This window comes from Gorilla gorilla, chromosome 10 (assembly GCF_029281585.2).
Source record: "Gorilla gorilla gorilla isolate KB3781 chromosome 10, NHGRI_mGorGor1-v2.1_pri, whole genome shotgun sequence".
Taxonomy (NCBI): domain Eukaryota; kingdom Metazoa; phylum Chordata; class Mammalia; order Primates; family Hominidae; genus Gorilla; species Gorilla gorilla.
In genome coordinates, this window is record NC_073234.2 from 59027466 (window position 1) to 59046649 (window position 19184).

General features: G+C 43.3%; 2 protein-coding genes across 5 annotated transcripts in view; one reads left to right on the forward strand and one right to left on the reverse strand.

Moving 5' to 3' along the window:
* Window positions 1-324: 324 nt before the first annotated feature.
* Window positions 325-7341, reverse strand: LOC129525983 (uncharacterized). The gene is made up of 3 exons (XM_055358895.2): window positions 7294-7341; window positions 6793-7257; window positions 325-6016 (listed from the first exon to the last, which is right to left on the reverse strand). Exons 1-3 carry the CDS (start codon window positions 7339-7341, stop codon window positions 5957-5959), a joined length of 573 nt encoding a protein of 190 aa, XP_055214870.1. The 3' UTR covers window positions 325-5956.
* The window catches only part of YAF2 (YY1 associated factor 2), a 76813-nt gene continuing 64777 nt past the window's right edge, over window positions 7149-19184 (forward strand). Inside the window, exons 1-3 of one of the 4 annotated variants that reach the window (XR_008670387.2) lie at window positions 7161-7365; window positions 7796-7921; window positions 9526-9909. Coding sequence is in view for 3 of the 4 variants with exons in the window: in XM_031001144.3 (XP_030857004.1) it covers window positions 7340-7365; window positions 7796-7921 (152 nt within the window). In the remaining variant the exon portion in view is untranslated. Of the gene's footprint in view, window positions 7366-7795; window positions 7922-9525; window positions 9910-19184 lie in introns of those variants that run through there. The other 3 variants (XM_031001144.3, XM_031001143.3, XM_055358070.2) reach the window with 3 other exon arrangements.

Here is a 19184-nt window from a genome sequence, read left to right on the forward strand (position 1 = left end):
AATTTTTTTTGTATTTTTAGTAGAGACGAGGTTTCACTGTGTTAGCCAGGATGGTCTCGAGCTCCTGACCTCATGATCCGCCTGCCTTAGCCTCCCAAAGTGCTGGGATTACAGGTGTGAACCACTGTGCCTGGCCCCCTGCTGACATCTTGACCACAGACTTCTAACTTTCAGAACTGAGAGCAAATAAATTTCTGTTGTTTATACCACCCAGTCTGTAGTACTTTGTTATGGCACCCTAAAAAACGAATAATGTACAACTGGTGACATATAACTTTTATAACTAACAAAATTAGATACCAGTCAACCAAACAAAAACCACAAAATCCATCTTTCAAAATGTGATTGGTTTTACCACTGTAGCTTACTATTATACTTTGAGCTCCTGCTCTCAGGGAAGGTTTACAGCTCATTTCTCCCTTAGGTACCCCATTTTCTCTCAAATTCCAGTTAATAAACCAGATGGTACTTCTCATTTCAGGTATTAGCTCCTGTTGCCTAATAACTATATACAACATCAATACGTAGTTTTTATTGTTGTTATTATGTTTGGCTAATAAACTCAAGACTAACCAGAAGATCTAGGGTCTCTGAGATCCTGCTGTCAGTCTCCTTTTTTTATTTATAATTTTTTTTTTTAATTGATCATTCTTGGGTGTTTCTCGCAGAGGGGGATTTGGCAGGGTCATAGAACAGTAGTGGAGGGAAGGTCAGCAGACAAACAAGTGAACAAAGCTCTCTGGTTTTCCTAGGCAGAGTGTTTGTGTCCCTGGGTACTTGAGATTAGGGAGTGGTGATGACTCTTAACGAGCATGCTGCCTTCAAGCATCTGTTTAACAAAGCACATTTTGCACCGCCCTTAATCCATTTAACCCTGAGTGGACACAGCACATGTTTCAGAGAGCACAGGGTTGGGGGTAAGGTCATAGATCAACAGGATCCCAAGGCAGAAGAATTTTTCTTAGTACAGAACAAAATGAAAAGTCTCCCATGTCTACTTCTTTCTACACAGACACAGCAACCTTCCGATTTCTCAATCTTTTCCCCACCTTGCCCCCTTTTCTATTCCATAAAACCGCCATTGTCATCATGGCCCGTTCTCAATGAGCTGCTGGGTACACCTCCCAGACGGGGTGGTGGCCGGGCAGAGGGGCTCCTCACTTCCCAGTGGGGGTGGCCGGGCAGAGGCGCCCCTCACCTCCCGGACGGGTGGCTGGCCGGGCGGGGGGCTGACCCCCCCACCTCCCTCCCGGACGGGGCGGCTGGCCTGGCGGGGGCTGACCCCCACCTCCCTCCCAGACGGGGTGGCTGCCGGGCGGAGACGCTCCTCACTTCCCAGACGGGGTGGCAGCTGGGCAGAGGGGCTCCTCACTTCTCAGACGGGGCGGTTGCCAGGTGGAGGGTCTCCTCACTTCTCAGACGGGGCGGCTGGGCAGAGATGCTCCTCACCTCCCAGACGGGGTTGCGGCCGGGCCGAGGCGCTCCTCACATCCCAGACGGGGCAGCGGGGCAGAGGCGCTCCCCACATCTCAGACGATGGGCGGCCAGGCAGAGACGCTCCTCAATTCCTAGATGGGATGGCGGCCGGGAAGAGGCGGTCCTCCACTTCCCAGGTGGGATGGCGGCCGGGCAGAGACGCTCCTCACTTTCCAGACTGGGCAGCCAGGCAGAGGGGCTCCTCACATCCCAGACGATGGGCGGCCAGGCAGAGACGCTCCTCACTTCCCAGACGGGGTGGCGGCCGGGCAGAGGCTGCAATCTCTGCACTTTGGGGGGCCAAGGCAGGCGGCTGGGAGGTGGAGGTTGTAGCGAGCCGAGATCACTCCACTGCACTCCAGCCTGGGCGCCATTGAGCACTGAGTTAACGAGACTCCGTCTGCAATCCCGGCACCTCGGGAGGCCGAGGCTGGCGGATCACTCGCGGTTAGGAGCTGGAGACCAGCCCGGCCAACACAGCGAAACCCCGTCTCCACCAAAAGAATTCGAAAACCAGTCAGGCGTGGCGGCGCGCACCTGCAATCACAGGCACTCGGCAGGCTGAGGCAGGAGAATCAGGCAGGGAGGTTGCAGTGAGCCGAGTTGGCAGCAGCACAGTCCAGCTTTGGCTCGGCATGAGACGGAGACCGTGGAAAGGGGAGAGGGAGAGGGAGACCGTGGAAAGGGGAGAGGGAGAGGGAGAGGGAGAGGGAGAGGGAGAGCTATTTTTAATTTTTTGAGACAGGGTCTCACTCTGTTGCCCAGGCTGCAGTGCGGTGGCACTATCATAGCTCACTGCAGCCTCGACCTTCTGGGCTCAAATGATCCTCCCACCTTAGCCTCCCAAGTAGCTGGGACTACAGACATGCACCACCACACCAGGCTAATTTTTTTTTTTATTTTTAGTAGAAATGAAGTTTTGCTATGTTGCCCAGGCTGGTCTTAAACTCCTGAGCTCAAGAGACCCTCCTGCCTTGGCCTCTGAAAGTGCTGGGATTATAGGTGTGAACCACTGCACCTCGCCCACACTGTCAGTCTCTTGATCTACGACCGACTCTCAATCTTTTTATTCATCTCCAGAAAGAACAGATTACTGTTCACGTGTAAACAGGATCACATGCACAATTTCAGTACCTACTCCAGTCTCTCCTAGGAAGCATATTGGAACGGAAACGGATATTATTATATCAATAGCCTAGGGATTACTTTAATTTTAATTTATTTATTTTATAGAGACATAGTCCCCACCATGTTGCCTAGGCTGGAGTGCAGTGTCTATTCACAGGCATGATCCCACAGCTGATCAGCATGGGAGTTTTTTGTTTCTGTTTTTCAGACAGAGTCATACTCTGTCATTCAGGCTGCAGTGCAATGGCGCAATCTCAGCTCACTGCAACCTCTGCCTCCCAGGTTCAAGCAATTCTCCCTGCCTCAGCCTCCCGAGTAGCTGGGATTACAGGCATGTGCCACCACGCCTGGATAATTTTTGTATTTTTTAGTAGAGATGGGGTTTCACCATGTTGGCCAGGCTAGTCTTGAACTCCTGACCTCAGGTGATCCGCCTGCCTCAGCCTCCCAAAGTGCTGGGATTACAGGTGTAAGCCACTGCGCCCAGTGCTGCACGGGAGTTTTGACCTGCTCAGTTTCTGACTTGGGCCAGTTCACCCCTCCTTAGGCAACCTGGTGGCCCCTCACTCTTGGGAAGTCACCATATTGATGGCGAACTTAGTGCAGACACCCGAATAGTATAGCACACTACAGTCCACAGCTCCTGGGTTCAAGTGATCCTTCCTGCCTCAGCTCTCAGCTTCCTCAGTAACTGGGGAAAGTAAAGATTGCTTTACTTTTTTTTTTTTTTTTTTTTTGAGACAGAGCCTCATTCTGTCACCCAGGATAGAGTGCAGTGGTGTGATCTTGGCTCACTGCAACCTCTGCTTCCTGGATTCAAGTGATCCTCCCACCTCAGCCTCCCAAGTAGCTGGGACTACAGGTGCATGCCACCACACCCGGCTAATTTTTGTATTTTTTGTAGAGACAGGGTTTCCCCATATGGCCCAGGCTAGTGTTGAACTCCTGAGCTCAAGATATCTGCCCACCTTGGCCTCCCAAAGTATTGGGATTACAGGCATGAGACACTGCTCTGCCCTCATTTACCTTTTAAACATTAAGGTAAGGCCAGGCACAGTGGCTCAAGCCTGGAATCCCAACACTTCAGAAGGCTGAGGCAGGAGAATCGCTGGAGCCCAGGAGTTCAAGGCTTTAGTGACCTATGATCACACCACTGTACTACAGCCCGGGCACTAGAGTGAGACTCTCTCTCACACACACACAAAAACAAAAAAACAAACAAACACACAAAAAAATAAACAACAAAAAAAGTAAATCATCAGAAAACTTCAACACTTGTTAAATTGTTAAAACGGTCGTTAGTGTTTGTCACTTTACAAGTGACTGTAATGAATTAACATTTCTAAAGTACTGAACTCTGTTACTGTATTGAAAAGACACCTGATTGGTTAAGAACCTGGGCCACTTTAGTAATAAAAAGATGTTTTCTCCACAACAGCCACTCTTACAGCTAGTAAACACTTTAGGAAAGGTGTGACTTTTTGTGGTGAAATGGGAGGAGTACCTCCTGTACTACTGTCTCCACGTAAGCCGAGTAGGGGCAGAGATTTTTTTTTAAGAGAAACACCCATAAATGGGAGGCAGTTGGTATAGTGCAAGGGCATAAGATTCTGTGCTCCACAAAAACTAGGTTCCTGGTTCATTGACAAGGATGTGCGGAGTTGTAAAGTTCATTTTGAAGGATAAATGTTAATTCTGGCATTTATTGACCATCCACTGCACGCAATATACCTAACAGTTCGTAAATCCCAATATGAAAGAAAAAAATCTCATTCAACAATTGTAACACAAGTGAATGTATTGATTATTTAGTTTAGAAACAGGGTCTTGGCTTTGTTGCTCAGGCTGGTCTCGAACTCCGGGGCCCAAGTTATCTTCCTGACTCAGCCTCCCAAGTAGCTGGGAATACAGGTGCTTGCTAACCTGACTATAAGTAGATGTATTTATTCTCAGAATATTTATTGAGTGCCCACTATGTGTCACACTGTTCTAGGGGCTGGAGATGCAGCAATAAAGGCAACAAAAGTTATTGTGCTTTTTGTTCATGATTTAGAGGTGCGGCTTGCTTTTTAGTGAGGGAGGTTACAATCTAGTGAAATGGTGATTTGCAGCATGGGGGATTTTTAGAGTGCTTGATTTAGTTTCCTTTTTATTTAAAAATACATTGTTGCCATCACTTTTGCAAGTAGAGCAGTTCTTGTCAGTCTATTTGAGGATCCATCCAGTTGAGGCATTTAAAAACATCACAATGCCTTAGACTTGCAAGGGACCTTAGTTGTGATAATAGTTTTAACTCCTTTATTTTACATATGAAAAAAAGGAAGTGACTTAGCTGAGTTTACCCACTGCATTACTGAGAGGTTAAAGACTAGGCCTTAAATCTGGTTCTCTTGTATACGTGCCTCAATCATACTCCTCATGGTTCCTGGTTTCCGAATTTGGGTCTGAATCATGAGAAGCTACATTTGCAAAAAGTACAGATGGTACAACGAGTTTAGAGACTGCTATGTAAATGGAGTGATTTGGTTAATCAGAAAGAAGATGCGGTGAAAGACCAATAGGATACCTGAGCTCTAACCCTGGCCTGCTCATCAAAGAAAAACCCTTTAACCTGGGCCCTAATTGCCTTGTCTTTAAAATGAAGGGCTAGACTACGGATTTACAATGGCTCGACTTACGATTTTTCTACTTTACGATGGGTTTATCGGTGTACCAAATGCATTTTCAATTTACAATATTTTCTATTTAAGGTGAATTTATCGGGAAGTGTCCCCTTTCTAAATCGAAGAGCATCTGCAGTCGATGAGGCCATGTGCATAGTACTTTGAGTCCTTTAAAATATGCATCTATGCGCAGGGATTTACAAAGTGCCTGGCACATAGTGCTCAAAAAAATGTTATTTATTTATTTACTTAGAGGCGGAGTCTCGCTCTGTCGCCCAAGCTCGAGTGCAGTGGCACGATCTCGGCTCACAGCAACCTCTGACTCTCGGGTTCAAGCGATTCTCCTACCTCAGCCTCCCGAGTAGCTGAGATTACAGGCGCCCGCCACCACAGCTGGCTAATTTTTGTATTTTTTAATAGAGATGGGGTTTCGCCACGTTGGCCAGGCTGGTCTTGTGAACTCCTGACGTCGGGTGATCCGCCCGCCTCGGCCTCCCAAAGTGCTGGGATTACACGCGTGAGCCACCGCGCCCGGCCAAAAAATGTTATTATTAATCGCACAACAATCTCATATAGATGCCATTCAGAATATGAAAACGTTGAGAATTACAGAAATTAAGCAATACTTCCAAGGTCTATCAGCTAAGAAACAGGAGAAGCAGGCTGAGAATCCTGGGCTTCTGACTGTATTATTTCCTATGTAGTTTAGCTATAAAATTATTTTCCATGAATTCGGACTTGATGTAAACCTAGAAAGACGGACAGAAACAGCACAGTTAAAGAGGGATATACTTTATGCAGAAGTAACCCATGTGCATGAAGGAAGGGTTCTGGTAAGGAAATGAATTTCGTCTGCACTCTTTGTCAGGAGGCAGCTTTCCTTATGGGAGAGGGAGGCAGAGGTAGGGAAAATGTGTGAAGCCTTTGAATGCCAGGCTAAGGAGTGTGGGCAAGTCGTTAGTGGTTCTTGATCAGAGTGGTGGCATAGTATTAACAGCATTTTATTATTAATCTGGTTGTGGATTACCGAATACATTGGGGAGGTGGAAGTGGAGCTTCGGAGACCAGTTAGATGGCTGTTGCTGGAGTCTGGAGTATGAGGACCTTTAGTATGTTGACGTAGAGACCTGCGAAGGTGTTCTTTTGTTAGCAGACAGCGTTGAGGGGACATGCAAACTCCTTATATTTAAAAAGGACTTATGAGTATATAGGGGTTTTTTTCAAAAGCAGCTACTGCAGAGGCCTGAGAGGCCAAAAGGGCGCGTTTGGAATTAAAACACAGACTCCTGGCTTTGTCATTTTCTAATTATGTAGCCTAGAGGAAGTCACCTAACCTCTCTTGAGTCTTGATTTCAATTCCTCTAAGTTAGAGGTGACAATCCCTACTTGTTAGAGCATCTGTGTGCATAAACCAGACAGTGCTTTAAGGCATGTAGCAATGGCGCTGCGTGTTGGTTCCCGCCTTCCCCCCGGTATCCTGCAGGCGGGTAGCTAAGGACAGCAGAGGCCAGGAAAGTCGTTCTACCTGGAGACCCCGGGCTGGCACTTCTGTCCAGACCTGGACAGTCCTCCGAACGCCGGCCGGCCCTACCTTGGACCGGGCTTCGCACGGGATGACGGAGCATCCCCTGCCAGTCGGTGGGACAGACGTTTTCCTCCTCAGAGGGGCTCTGGAGCGCGAGGCAGTCCCCGGCAGCCGGGGGTACCAAGGGGGCAACGGGGGAACAGCGCGGAGAGGCGGCGCCGGCGCCCGAGGCAGCTGCGGCCACCGCGGCCACCCCCGCACCGCCCGCCAGCTAACTCGCCGCGGGTGCTGGGCCGCGCTGGCCGCGTTTGAAGTCTCCGGCGCGGCTGCTGGTTGGCCGGCGGAGGTCACGTGCGCCCAGGCAGGAGTTTCCCCGACAGCTGGAGGCTGCGTGGGATCCGGCGGCGGCTCCCCAGCGCGGCGGTGCGGCCTTCCCCGCCCCCTCCCTCCCTCCTCCCCCGCCCGCTTCCGCCCGGCTTATTATCTTCCTTATTGACAAACAGAGCGGTCGCGGCGGCGACTCTCGGCGTGCGTTGATAGCCAAGCCATGGGAGACAAGAAGAGCCCCACCAGGTAACAGCGCCCGGGCCCCGGGGCCCGGACTGTGCGGGCGGCAGGGCCCTCGTGCAGGGCTTCGGGTGGCCGCCTCGCTAGCCGCCCGGGCACCGGGGCGAGCACGGGGGCAGTGCCGCTGGTGTGCGAGTGCTGCCGCTTGAGGGGGCCGGCGCCGGCCGCCCCACAATGGAGCCGCGATGGCGGCGGCGACCGGAGCGGCCGCCCGGGTGTCAGAGCGGCTGTGGCGGCGGCGACTGCGGCCGCGCTCGCGCCCTGCCTCTTCCTGACTCCCTTCCCCCTCAGCCGGAGCGCGGCGCGCCGGGGGCCCGCGGGGCGGGGGTCGCATAATTGGGGCGGGGGGCGGGGCGGGGGCGGCCGCGGGGCCCGGGCACCGGGCGCGGCCTGCTGGTGACCCCGCGCCGCGTCGTGTCCGGGTTGTGTCCTGCAGGCCGAAGCGGCAGCCGAAGCCGTCCTCGGATGAGGGTTACTGGGACTGTAGCGTCTGCACCTTCCGGAACAGCGCCGAGGCCTTCAAGTGCATGATGTGCGATGTGCGGAAGGGCACCTCCACCCGGTGAGTCCCGGGCCTGCCCCTCGCGCCGCCGGCCGGCGGGGTGGCGACCAGAGGACGCCCCTGCGGCTGCCGCCCCCTCCCATGACACTCGCGGACCCGGCGGGAGGAGGCAGACGGAGGTGGCTGTGGCGATAGGAACTGGGTCACATTGATCGCAACCGAGGCGATGGTTTGCGGTGAGGGGTAATTGAAGAGGCTGTAACGTTTTTTGCTGCCAAGAGAGAATAAATTATTTAAGGGAGGCATTAGCTACTGCGATTTAATTCGTATCGCTGGGTGTAATGCCCCTCTCCCCACTCTGGGTATAAAAATGTTGGCTGCATTGTTGTGTTAGTGTGTGGGGATCAAGGAAAACCCATAAAATCCTCTTTAGGAGCAAAGGATGTAATTTAATTTCGTTCCTAAAGAAAGAAAAGTATCTGATTGCAGAATACACAATATATTAAAACTTCCTTTTCTATATGTACTTCTGGAAGGGTCGGATCAAGGTTTTATTTAGTGTTTTTATTCCAGTACTCTAATATTTTATAAATAAGTAGTTGGAGATGAGCCCAGTCACAGGAACAGATTTTTACTGAAAGTACCTTTATATCTTTAGTTTGATTAAATGGCAGTCTCTTAGACAAATGAGATGAAAAGATCTCTGCCTATTTTCAGACTTTATTTATTGTAAGCTTGCAGTATAATAACTCTGTCTTTTAAAAAATGACTTTGAATTAAGTGAATAAAGAAAATCATCCAGGAAATTCAGTCAGTGGCATTCTTAATCTGTCAGCACTTAGTTATCGAGCTCCTTGATTCTTATACGAAGGTACCCTTTGAATTAAATATAATCCTGTGATTTATTACTTAATATTTAGAGAAGATGTGTATTTTGATATTACAAAGTCCATTAGAAACTAAACTATAACAATAAGCATACTAATCTTACTGTTGCTTTAAAAAAGAAGGCACATGTAATATTGACATATGCAAATATTCAGTAGACGTTAGATTTCTAAAAAATGAGATCTTGATTTTTTAAAAAACACCGTTTACAGAATTTTATTAAGTTTAAAATTTAGAGACAGGAATGGTTGACAGTAACTTATATGAAAAATTTCTCAGTGAAGCTCGCTGGTTTTGACGTGCTTGTTTTTTGTAAATCATCATATGCTTTTTGTATATTCCCACAATTGATAAAATATTTCGTACATTTTTCATATTCAAAAAGCAAACTTTCAAACATATGCTAAATTTAAGGGATTACAACAGAACATTCCAAAAAGAAAAAAAGTATTTGCTAAAATGATTGTGGTTACTATTTTTGGACCCGTGATTTGTGATTTAAGTATTTTGAAAAGCAGAGTATCTTCTTGGCTGTGTAAGGTTGGAGTTGGTTTAGAGTATATTTGTGTATCTGTGTTAGTACTTTGTGCTTTTTAAAATGCTCAATAAGCAATTTTTAGAAAATTCGTTTTTTGGAGGCAGGAACATTAAAGTGGAAACAATTATAATCTTGATCTCTGGTACTATATATTATTGCTTTTTGTTGTTCCCTCTCTATTTTCTTGTAGCCATTAGAAAAATACTGAAACTAGAAGAGCCTATATGTTTATTTGCAGGGACAGCAAGGAAGGGGGGAAGCTGGTGTCCTACTCCACAGCCAGTCTTGGGGTTAGAGGAACCCTGAGAAATAGAGTAGGTGGTGGCAGCTCAGAAGAGAAGAAACAGGCTGAATACCTGGCACCTGGAAGAAGAAGGAATGTAGTACACAGGGGAGTTGGCCCAGGACAGAGAAGTGGGCCTAGTTTAAAAGAGGCTTGAGGCCCACATGGGGGCCCCTGACATTTTTTTTTTTTACCAGTACATCTGAGCTCTTGTAGATCCAATTTTTAGTGGTGGAAACATTACTTGAGGAGGACTCAGAGAAGCATTGTCATTTGGATTGAAACTGAAGAGGCTCTGGGCAACTCACCAGAAATCTAAGGGACACTGTGTTCCTGAAAGTAAGTGTTCTCTACACCACGACCCTCTCAGCTTCTTCCTTCCTCTCTCTGAATTGTCTCTTCTCTTTTGATTTTGGCTCTAAGTTAAACCTAAGAGCTCTAATTTCTCTGTTATCTGTTATTTTCCTAGTGGTTTCTGAAATTCAGGGTAGAATCTGTGTTTGTATAGAACAGTGTGGAACAGGGTATTGTTACTAGAGAAGATATTGATTGCATCACAGAATATTAATATTTTTCCTCTCTGGTAATGTTAGAAAAACAAGATTAAAGGACTGCAGAACGCTGTTGAGAAGCAAAAGTTTCAGTAGTTGGAAGAAATAATTCTCCATAATTGACTTATTAATTAACAGGGTAATTTCCAGAGTAAGGTTGGCAAGTACTAAAGCCAAGACTGGATAGCTAGCTGCAGAGCAGAAGGATGCAGTTTGCTAATGATTTGTTTGTGTGACCCACAGATGGGATTTGAATCCTTTGGGTCAGACTGACCTTTGAACTGATTCTGCCTCATTGCCAAATGTTAGGCCAAGTCTAAGCCATTCTAGACATTTGAAAAACTTTTTTCTTTTTAGACCTGCAGAGAAGATTGAGTCCTTGTTCTACCTTTGAAGTCTTTTTTTTTTCTTTTTTCTTTTTTGAGATAAGATCTCATTCTGTTGCCCAGGCTGGGTTGCAGTGGCATCATCCAGGCTCACTGCAGCCTTGAACTCCCAGGTTCAAGGAATCCTCCCACCTCAGCCTCCCAAGTAGCTGAAACTACAGATGCACACCACCATGTGTGGCTAATTTTCTTATTTTTTGTAGAGATGGGGGATCTCTATGTTGCCTAGGCTAGTCTCAAACTCTTGAGCTCAAGTGATCCTCCCACCTTGGCCTCCCGAAGAACTGGGATTATAGGAATGAGCCACCATTCTGGCCCCTTTAAAGTCTTTATTGGCAATATAATTTTTTTTTCTTTAAATATTATTAAGTTCAAATTCTTTATGCAACAGAAGCGCATTTCCTTTGGCTATATCCATGGTAGGTCATGTCTTTCTAGAGAACGAAGTTACATTCATGGCATGTATTTCAAAATAAAATGATTTGTTGTAGCTTCAGTTCCTCAAGTTTTAATTTTATTTTAGATTTTGGGGTACATGTGCATGTTTGTTACTTAGGTATGTTGCAGAGTGGTGGGATTGGGATTCCAGTGTACCCATTACCCAAATAGTGAACGTTATACCCAACAGGTAATTTTTCAGCCCCTCACTCCAAAATTTTTTACATTGTGCTTTTGTGAGAGAAACAGTAGTAAATGTCAAACTGACAGGAAATTTTTTAAAAGGAAACAAAATGCCACGGTGACACATTATTTTCAAGATGCTGCACAGTCTTTATATCTGAAGTTTCTTTTCTTTCTTTTCTTTTCTTTTTTTTTTTTTTTGAGGCAGAGTTTGTGACAGTCTTGCTCTGTCGCCCAGGCTGGAGTACAGTGGCGTGACCTTGGCTCACTGCAGCCTCCACCTCCCAGGTTCAAGCAATTCTCATGCCTCAGCCTCTGTGGTAGCTGGGATTACAGGTGCTCACCACCACACCAGGCTAATTTTTGTATTTTTAGTAGAGATGGGGTTTCACTATGCTGGCCAGGCTGGTCTCAAACTCCTGACCTCAAGTGATCCGTCTGCGTCGGCTTCCCAAAGTGCTGGGATTACAGGAGTGAGACACTGTGCCCAGCCTATCTGAAGATTCTTATAAGGCAAGAAATGTCCCAAATATAAATGCAAGAAACTTTAGGAAATTAAGGATCATTCTTGGCTGGCCCAGTGACCCACACCTGTAAGCCCAGCACCTTGGGAGGCTGAGACAGGAGGATTTCTTGAGGCCAGGAGTTTGAGAACAACCTGGGCAACACAGTGAGATCTCGTCTCTACTAAAAATTAAAAAAATTAGCTGGGTGTGGTGGTGCATGCCTGTGGTCCCAGCTACTCAGGAGGCTGAAGTGGGAGGATCCCTTGAGCCCCGGAGTTCGAGGTTGCAGTGAGCTGTGATCATACCACTGCACTCCAGCCTGGGCAACAGAGTGAGACCTTGTCTCAAAAAAAATTGTGAATCATCAGAGAAAATGAAATATTAAATATTAAGGATAGTCTGTATGAGGGTGATAATCAATGTGTGATGATTAAATTAAGACTGGTGTCTTATTGGTACTTCATCTAGTAGTGGACAGTTACTTAATATTGCTTAATTCAGATAGCAAATATTTAGAAATGAAAATGATAGAATTATTGGTTTGGGTTTCAAACTGTGGTCTAAATGGTTCATACCAGGCTTTCAAATGTAACAGGTAATGTTACATTTTGTTAGAGGATATTATAACAGTCCTTCAGGTTTCTCATAGGTGTTATTTTAGAGAGCTATGAAAAAGATTTCACATAGTAGAAAGAGTGCTAGATGTTACACTAGTATGATTTTGGTAACCTGGGTTCATATCTCATTTCATATCAACCATTTCAATATTCAGCATTCAGCAAATGTTTATTGAGCATCTTATTTAAGGGCTGAGTTGGATACTAGACATACAGTGGTGAGCAAAATGGATTTTTTTGTTTCTTTAAAATTTTACAGTTTTGCAAATTAGAACCACTTTAACTGTACCAAGCTCTATATGTGAGGTTTAGTGTTAGTAGATCTTTCCTTTATGTGTAGGCTGAAGAGGTGGAACTTCTTCATTAAAAATATATGTTGTTTATAACAACACAGTATTATTATTATGGTTAGGTAAAAAGAGTGAGTTATTTCAGCTTCTGTTAAAAGTAAGCTATAAAATCCACATTCTGAAAGAAGCTTAAACCAACTATCATCTGGTAGAAATCTTTTCAGCATCGTTGTTTTCTTGTCATACTTGCTTTATGTCTTCAAATTTGAGGTTTGGCACTGATTCTCCTAGACTTTTGGTGTAGGAATGGGAGAAAAAAATTGAGGACCATCTACATAAGTCCTTTTTAAAGAAATGCATGGTTCCTGAGCCGCCTCCTGTCTATCTGAGGAGCCTTTCTAGCAACCATTTAGTTGTTCAGAGACTCCTTATTCTAGATTTCTTACTTGTTTGTTTTTTGTCCTGTAAGAGGACTCACACTGGTTAATTGTATATGGGTAAATTTTACAAGTGATCATTAGTGTTTGTGTAGTCTGGATATCAGAGTGGTTTTCAAAGTGTAGTCTGAGGGACACTGAGAGTCCCTGAGATCTTTTTAGTTGAAGCTTTCTATGAGGTTCACACTGTTTTTATAATAATTTGAAGATGTTATTTGCCTTTTTCACTGTGATGGTGCAGAGGCAGTGACGGGTAAAACTGCCAGCACCTTAGCATGAATCAAAGCAGTGGCACCAAATTGCTATCTTCATTGTAATATTCACCACCATGTACATGCATGCAGTAAGAATAATGTCAGTTTGAATTAAGAATATCCTTGAAGCAGCAAAATTTACTAATTTTATTACATCTCATATATTTAAAAATATTCTGTCTGACAAAATGGGAACTACACATAAAGCACTTCTACTGTATACCAAAGTACAGTGGTTAAGGGAAAGCATGTGTGTAGTTTGTCTTGCAAGCAGAGCTAGTCTTTTTGTCATAGAGCATCATTTTCACTTGAAAGACTACCTGAAATACCACAGTTATTCAGACTTGGATATTTAGCATATATTTTCTTGAAAATGAATATATTCAAAAAATATATCACTTCAAGGAAAACACTTGATACTATATGTTGCCAGTGATAATCATTGAAGTGAAAATTAGAATTTTTGAAAATTTGTAGCAACAATGAGCTTTAGAGTTTCTGTGTAGAAAGACTTTTCTGAGAAGATTAGTGGTGGTATCAATGAATATAATTTCTGATATTTCACCATGAAATGTGTCAGCATTTGGAAGATACGCATAACTCAGCAAACAAATGGTTCCTAGTTACCGATGTATGATTTTACAAAACTGTAATGGGTAATCCATCGAAGTACAAAATACCAACAGATTTTAAGGGAACACTGAAAACTTCATTGATGTGGTTTCAGATTTCATATTGCAACTAACCTTTGAGAAACAACTGTGTTTTTATGTAGTATCAAAGAATAACACCTATAGTTATCTGAAAATGCTATTCAACTACTTACCTCTTTTCAACTGTATATCTGTGAGAGTCCAGATTTTCTTAATATTTTTGGACCAAAACAACATATTGCAACAAATTGAATGCTGAGATAGATGTGACAATCCAGGTGTCTTCTACTAACCAGATGTTAGAGGTTTGCAAAAATATACAATGCCACTCTTCATACAAAATATCTTTGTTTTGGAAAATAATAAGTTTTTAAAATAAAAATATGTCATTTAATATGTGATGTATTTATTTTTTAAATGAACTAATATATTTAGATTTTTATCAGTTTTTATTTCTAATATAGTAAACATCAATAGATGACCCACATTAAGAAAAACAAAAAACAAAAACTCTTAAATTTTAAGAGTGTAAATGATCCTAAGACCAAAAAGTTTGTGAACTGCTGGTCTAGAGTTTATTGGCTTGGGTTTCTACATGCAATGGCGTTACTTCAGCAGGTATTCTTTTTATTTCCTTTATAGTGTGAGGCCTGATAACTAATATCCTAGTTGTTAAACTCAGTGGCCCAATCTCACTCATCTGTTGATGTCGCCTCCAAAGTATTGGATGTTGTTGACCCTTTTTAAATTGAAACTCTACTTCCTTCATGTCTCTAAGACTCCTTTTTCATAGAATTCTGTGTATATCTCTGAAACCCATTTCTGCCTCACCAAACCTGGCATCTGTATATTCTTTACTTTGTATGTGGCATAAACTCCTTTCTGGAACCTCAGCTAGAAACCGTCATTGTCTCAGCTTTGATTCTAATTTGTAGTCATCCTTCATGTCCTTTCTCTGGATTGTCTCTTAAATCTATCCTTTTTCCTTTTATGTAGTTACAGTTCAGAAGCCCATATCACTTCTGTCATGAACTATTGGACAAATTGGTCTCTCCTTTGGAATGCTACTAACATTATCTTCATTATCTTTTTTGAAACCTATCTGATTATGTTGGTCCCTGTATATTTAAAAAAAAAATTGAGTCCTATTAGTGGCTGCTGAATAAAGGCTGAGATCCTTAGGATAGTGTTCAAGGCCATAATAATAATCTATCCCTAAACTACCTTCCTAGCTTCATTTCCTGCTGCTTATCCCAATCCTATGCTGTGTCAGCACTGAATTATTTTTATCATATGGTACTTTTTCTTTTTCTTTCTTTTCTTTCTTTCTTTCTTTCTTTCTTTCTTTCTTTCTTTCTTTCTTTCTTTCTTTCTTTCTTTCTTCTTTTCTTTCTTTTCTTTCTTCTCTTTCTTTTCTTTCTTGAAGGAGTCTTGCTCTGTTGCCAGGCTGGAGTGCAGTAGCGCGATCTTGGCTCACTGCAATCTCCGCCTCCCAGATTTGAGCGATTCTCCTGCCTCAGCCTCCTGAGTAGCTGGGATTACAGACGTGTGCCACCATACCCAGCTAATTTTTTTATTTTTAGTAGAGGCAGGGTTTCACCATGTTGGCCAGGATGGTCTCCGTCTCCTGACCTCATGATCCGCCTGCCTCAGCCTCCCAAAATGCTGTGATTGCAGGCGTGAGCCATCATATGGTACTTTTCAAAGAAGCCCTCTAGGATTACCGTCCCTCCACCCCTTGGTATCATGTTGATTCTATGTATGTAGAGTCAGTCATGCACTCCATAATGACATTTTGGTCAGTGGGGGACCATATATACAGTCCCATAAAATGATACTGTATTTTTACTCTACTTTTTCTATGTTTAGATGCAAATGCTTACCATGGTGTTACAATTACCTGCAACATTCAGTATAGTAACATCCTGTACACCTGTAGCTTCAGAGCAATAGGCTCTACCATATAGCCTAGGTATGTAGTAGGCTGTACCATCTAGGTTTGTATAAATACATTCTGTGATGTTCCGACAATGAAATCACCTAACGATGCATTTTTCAGAACATATCCGTCATTAAATGATGCATGGCTGTATGTATATGTAATTATTCCTGGAGAATAACTATATTGTAGTATAATTGTCTAGCCACTTATCTTCCCTACAGGGCAGAGACCGTCTTATTCACTTTGGTATTCCCAGAAGCTAATAAAATACCTGAAGTATTGTAGATATTTAAATGTTTTCAATTAATGTTTCTTCAAATTTGACTATTTCTATTTGACACCTGACATTGCTTTTCCAGTAATTCTGAACACTATGTTTGTAAAAATATTATCAGACTATTTTGTCTCTTAAGTTGTAGGTATAAATCGTTTTAGTATTATTTATTTATTTATTTTCTGAGACAGGGTTTCAGTCTGTTGCCCAGGGTGGAGTGCGGTGGTGTGGATATAGCTTACTGCAGCCTCAACCTCCCAGGTTGAAGTGGTCCCCCCACCTTAGCTTCCCAAGTAGCTGGGACTACAGGGGTGTGCCACTATGTCTGGCTAATTTTTAAATTTTTGGTAGAGAGGGGGTGTCTCCCTATGTTGCCCAGTCTGGTCTCGAACTCCTGGGCCAAAGCAATCCTCTCACCTTGGCCTCCAAAATGTTGGGATTACAGGCATGAACCACTGCACCCAAATGTCTTAGCATTATTTCAAGGATGATATTGTACATGAACACCTTAGCATTTTTAAGGAACAGCTTTGGCAAGTTGTATAATATTGTTATGATCTCATTTGTGGCCACTTATTAGGTCTCATTTTTCAGATAGTTGAAATTTATATGATATAATATAGCTAAAAACGAAGTGTTTCTTGACTAAAATAAACCAATGAAGCTGTGAAAGTGTACAGCATATTAAGAAATATAGTGTATATTCCGTTGCTACAAGGAGAATAAAATACCTAGGAATACAACTTACAAGGGATGTGAAGGACCTCTTCAAGGAGAACTACAAACCACTGCTCAAGGAAATAAGAGAGGACACAAACAAATGGAAAAACATTCCATGCTCATGGATAGGAAGAATCAATATTGTGAAAATGGCCATACTTCCCAAAGTAATTTATAGATTCAGTGCTATCCCCATCAAGCTACCATTGACTTTCTTCACAGAATTAGAAAAACTAATTTAAATTTCATGTGGAACCAAAAAAGAGCCTGTATACCCAAAACAGTCCTAAGGAAAAAGAACAAAGCTGGAGGCATCATGCTACCTGACTTCAAACTATACCACAAGTCTACGGTAACCAAAACAATATGGTACTGGTACCAAAACAGACATATAGACCAATAGAACAGAACAGAGTCCTCAGAAATAACACCACACATCTACAACCATCTAATCTTCGACAAACCTGACAAAAACAAACACTGGGGAAAGAATTCCCTATTTAATAAATGGTGTTGGGAAAACTGGCTAGCCATATGCAGAAAACTGAAACTGGATCCCTTCCTTACACTTTACACAAAATTGACTCAAGATGGATTAAAGACTTTAACATAAGACCTAAAACCATAAAATCCCTGGAAGAAAACCTAGGCAATACTATTCAGAACATAGGCATGGGCAAAGACTTTATGACTAAAACACCAAAAGCAGTGGCAACAAACGCCAAAATTGACAAATGAGATCTAATTGAACTAAAGAGCTTCTGCACAGCAAAAGAAACTATCATCAGAGTGAACAGGCAACCTACAGAATTGGGGAACATTTTTGCCATCTGTCCATCTGACAAAGGGCTAATATCCAGAATATACAAAGAACTTAAATTTACAAGAAAAAAAAACAACCCCATCAAAAAGTGGGCAAAGGATATGAACAGACACTTCTCAAAAGAAGACATTTATGCAGCCAACAAATGTGAAAAACTCATCACTGGTCATTAGAGAAATGCACATCAAACCACAATGAAATAGTATCTCATGCCATTTAGAATGGCGATCATTAAAAAGTCTGGAAACAACAGATGCTGGAGAGGATGTGGAGAAATAGGAAAGCTTTTACACTGTTGGTGGGAGTGTAAATTAGTTAAACCATTGTGGAAGACAGTGTGGTGATTCCTCAGGGATCTAGAACCAGAAATACCATTTGATCCAGCAGTCTCATTACTGGGTATATATCCAAAGGATTATAAATCATTCTACTGTAAAGACACATGCACACGTATGTTTATTGCAGCACTATTCACAAAAGCAAAGACTTGGAACCAACCCAAATGCCCATCAATGATAGACTGGATAAAGAAAATGTGGCACATATACACCATGGAATACTATGCAGCTGTAAAAAGGATGAGTTCATGTCATTTGCAGGGACATGGATGAAGCTGGAAACCATCATTCACAGCAAACTAACACAGGATCAGAAAACCAAACACCACATATTCTCACTCATAACTGGGAGTTGAACAATAAGAACACATGGACACAGGGAGGGGAACATCACACACGGGGGCCTGTCACGGGGTGGGGGGCTAGAGGAGGGATAGCATTAGAAGAATTGCCTAATGTAGGTGACGGGTTGATAGATGCAGCAAACCACTATGGCACGTGTATACCTATGTAACAAACCTGGAGGTTCTGCACATGTATCCCAGAATTTAAAGTATAATAAAAAAAGAAATATATTGTATTCTTCACCTAAATTGTTTTCTGTTGAATGATTTTTAAAGTTAAGGTAGTTGACATCAAGGGCCTATCAGAAACTAAAATATATTATAAATACATGCTTACTGGGAAACATATGCAATGAATTATGCTAGGACTACAGAATTGTGGATGAAACCCAATTCTAGCCTTTAAGGGTTTGAATTCTAGCACAGAAGATAGGTAATATTTGCTAGTGAGTAAATACAAGGAGTTGAGAATGGATTTTCCAACATAGTTCTAGTTTTTGGAGAAGTCTGTGCTTATATGAAATCAGTTATTGTTGTGGCCATTATTATTTATTTATTTATTTATTTTACTTTAACTTCTGGGATACATGTGCAGAACTTGAAGATTTGTTACATAGATATACATGTGCCATGGTGGTTTGCTCCATCCATCAACCCATCATCTAGGTTTTAAGCCCTGCATGCATTAGGTATTTGTCCTAATGCTCTCCCTCCCCTTGCCCCCCACCCCCCGACAGGCCCCAGTGTGTGATGTTCCCCTCCCTGTGTCCATGTGTTCTCATTGTTCAACTCCCACTTATGAGTGAGAACATGCGGTGTTAGGTTTTCTGTTCCCGTGTTAGTTTGCTGAGAATGATG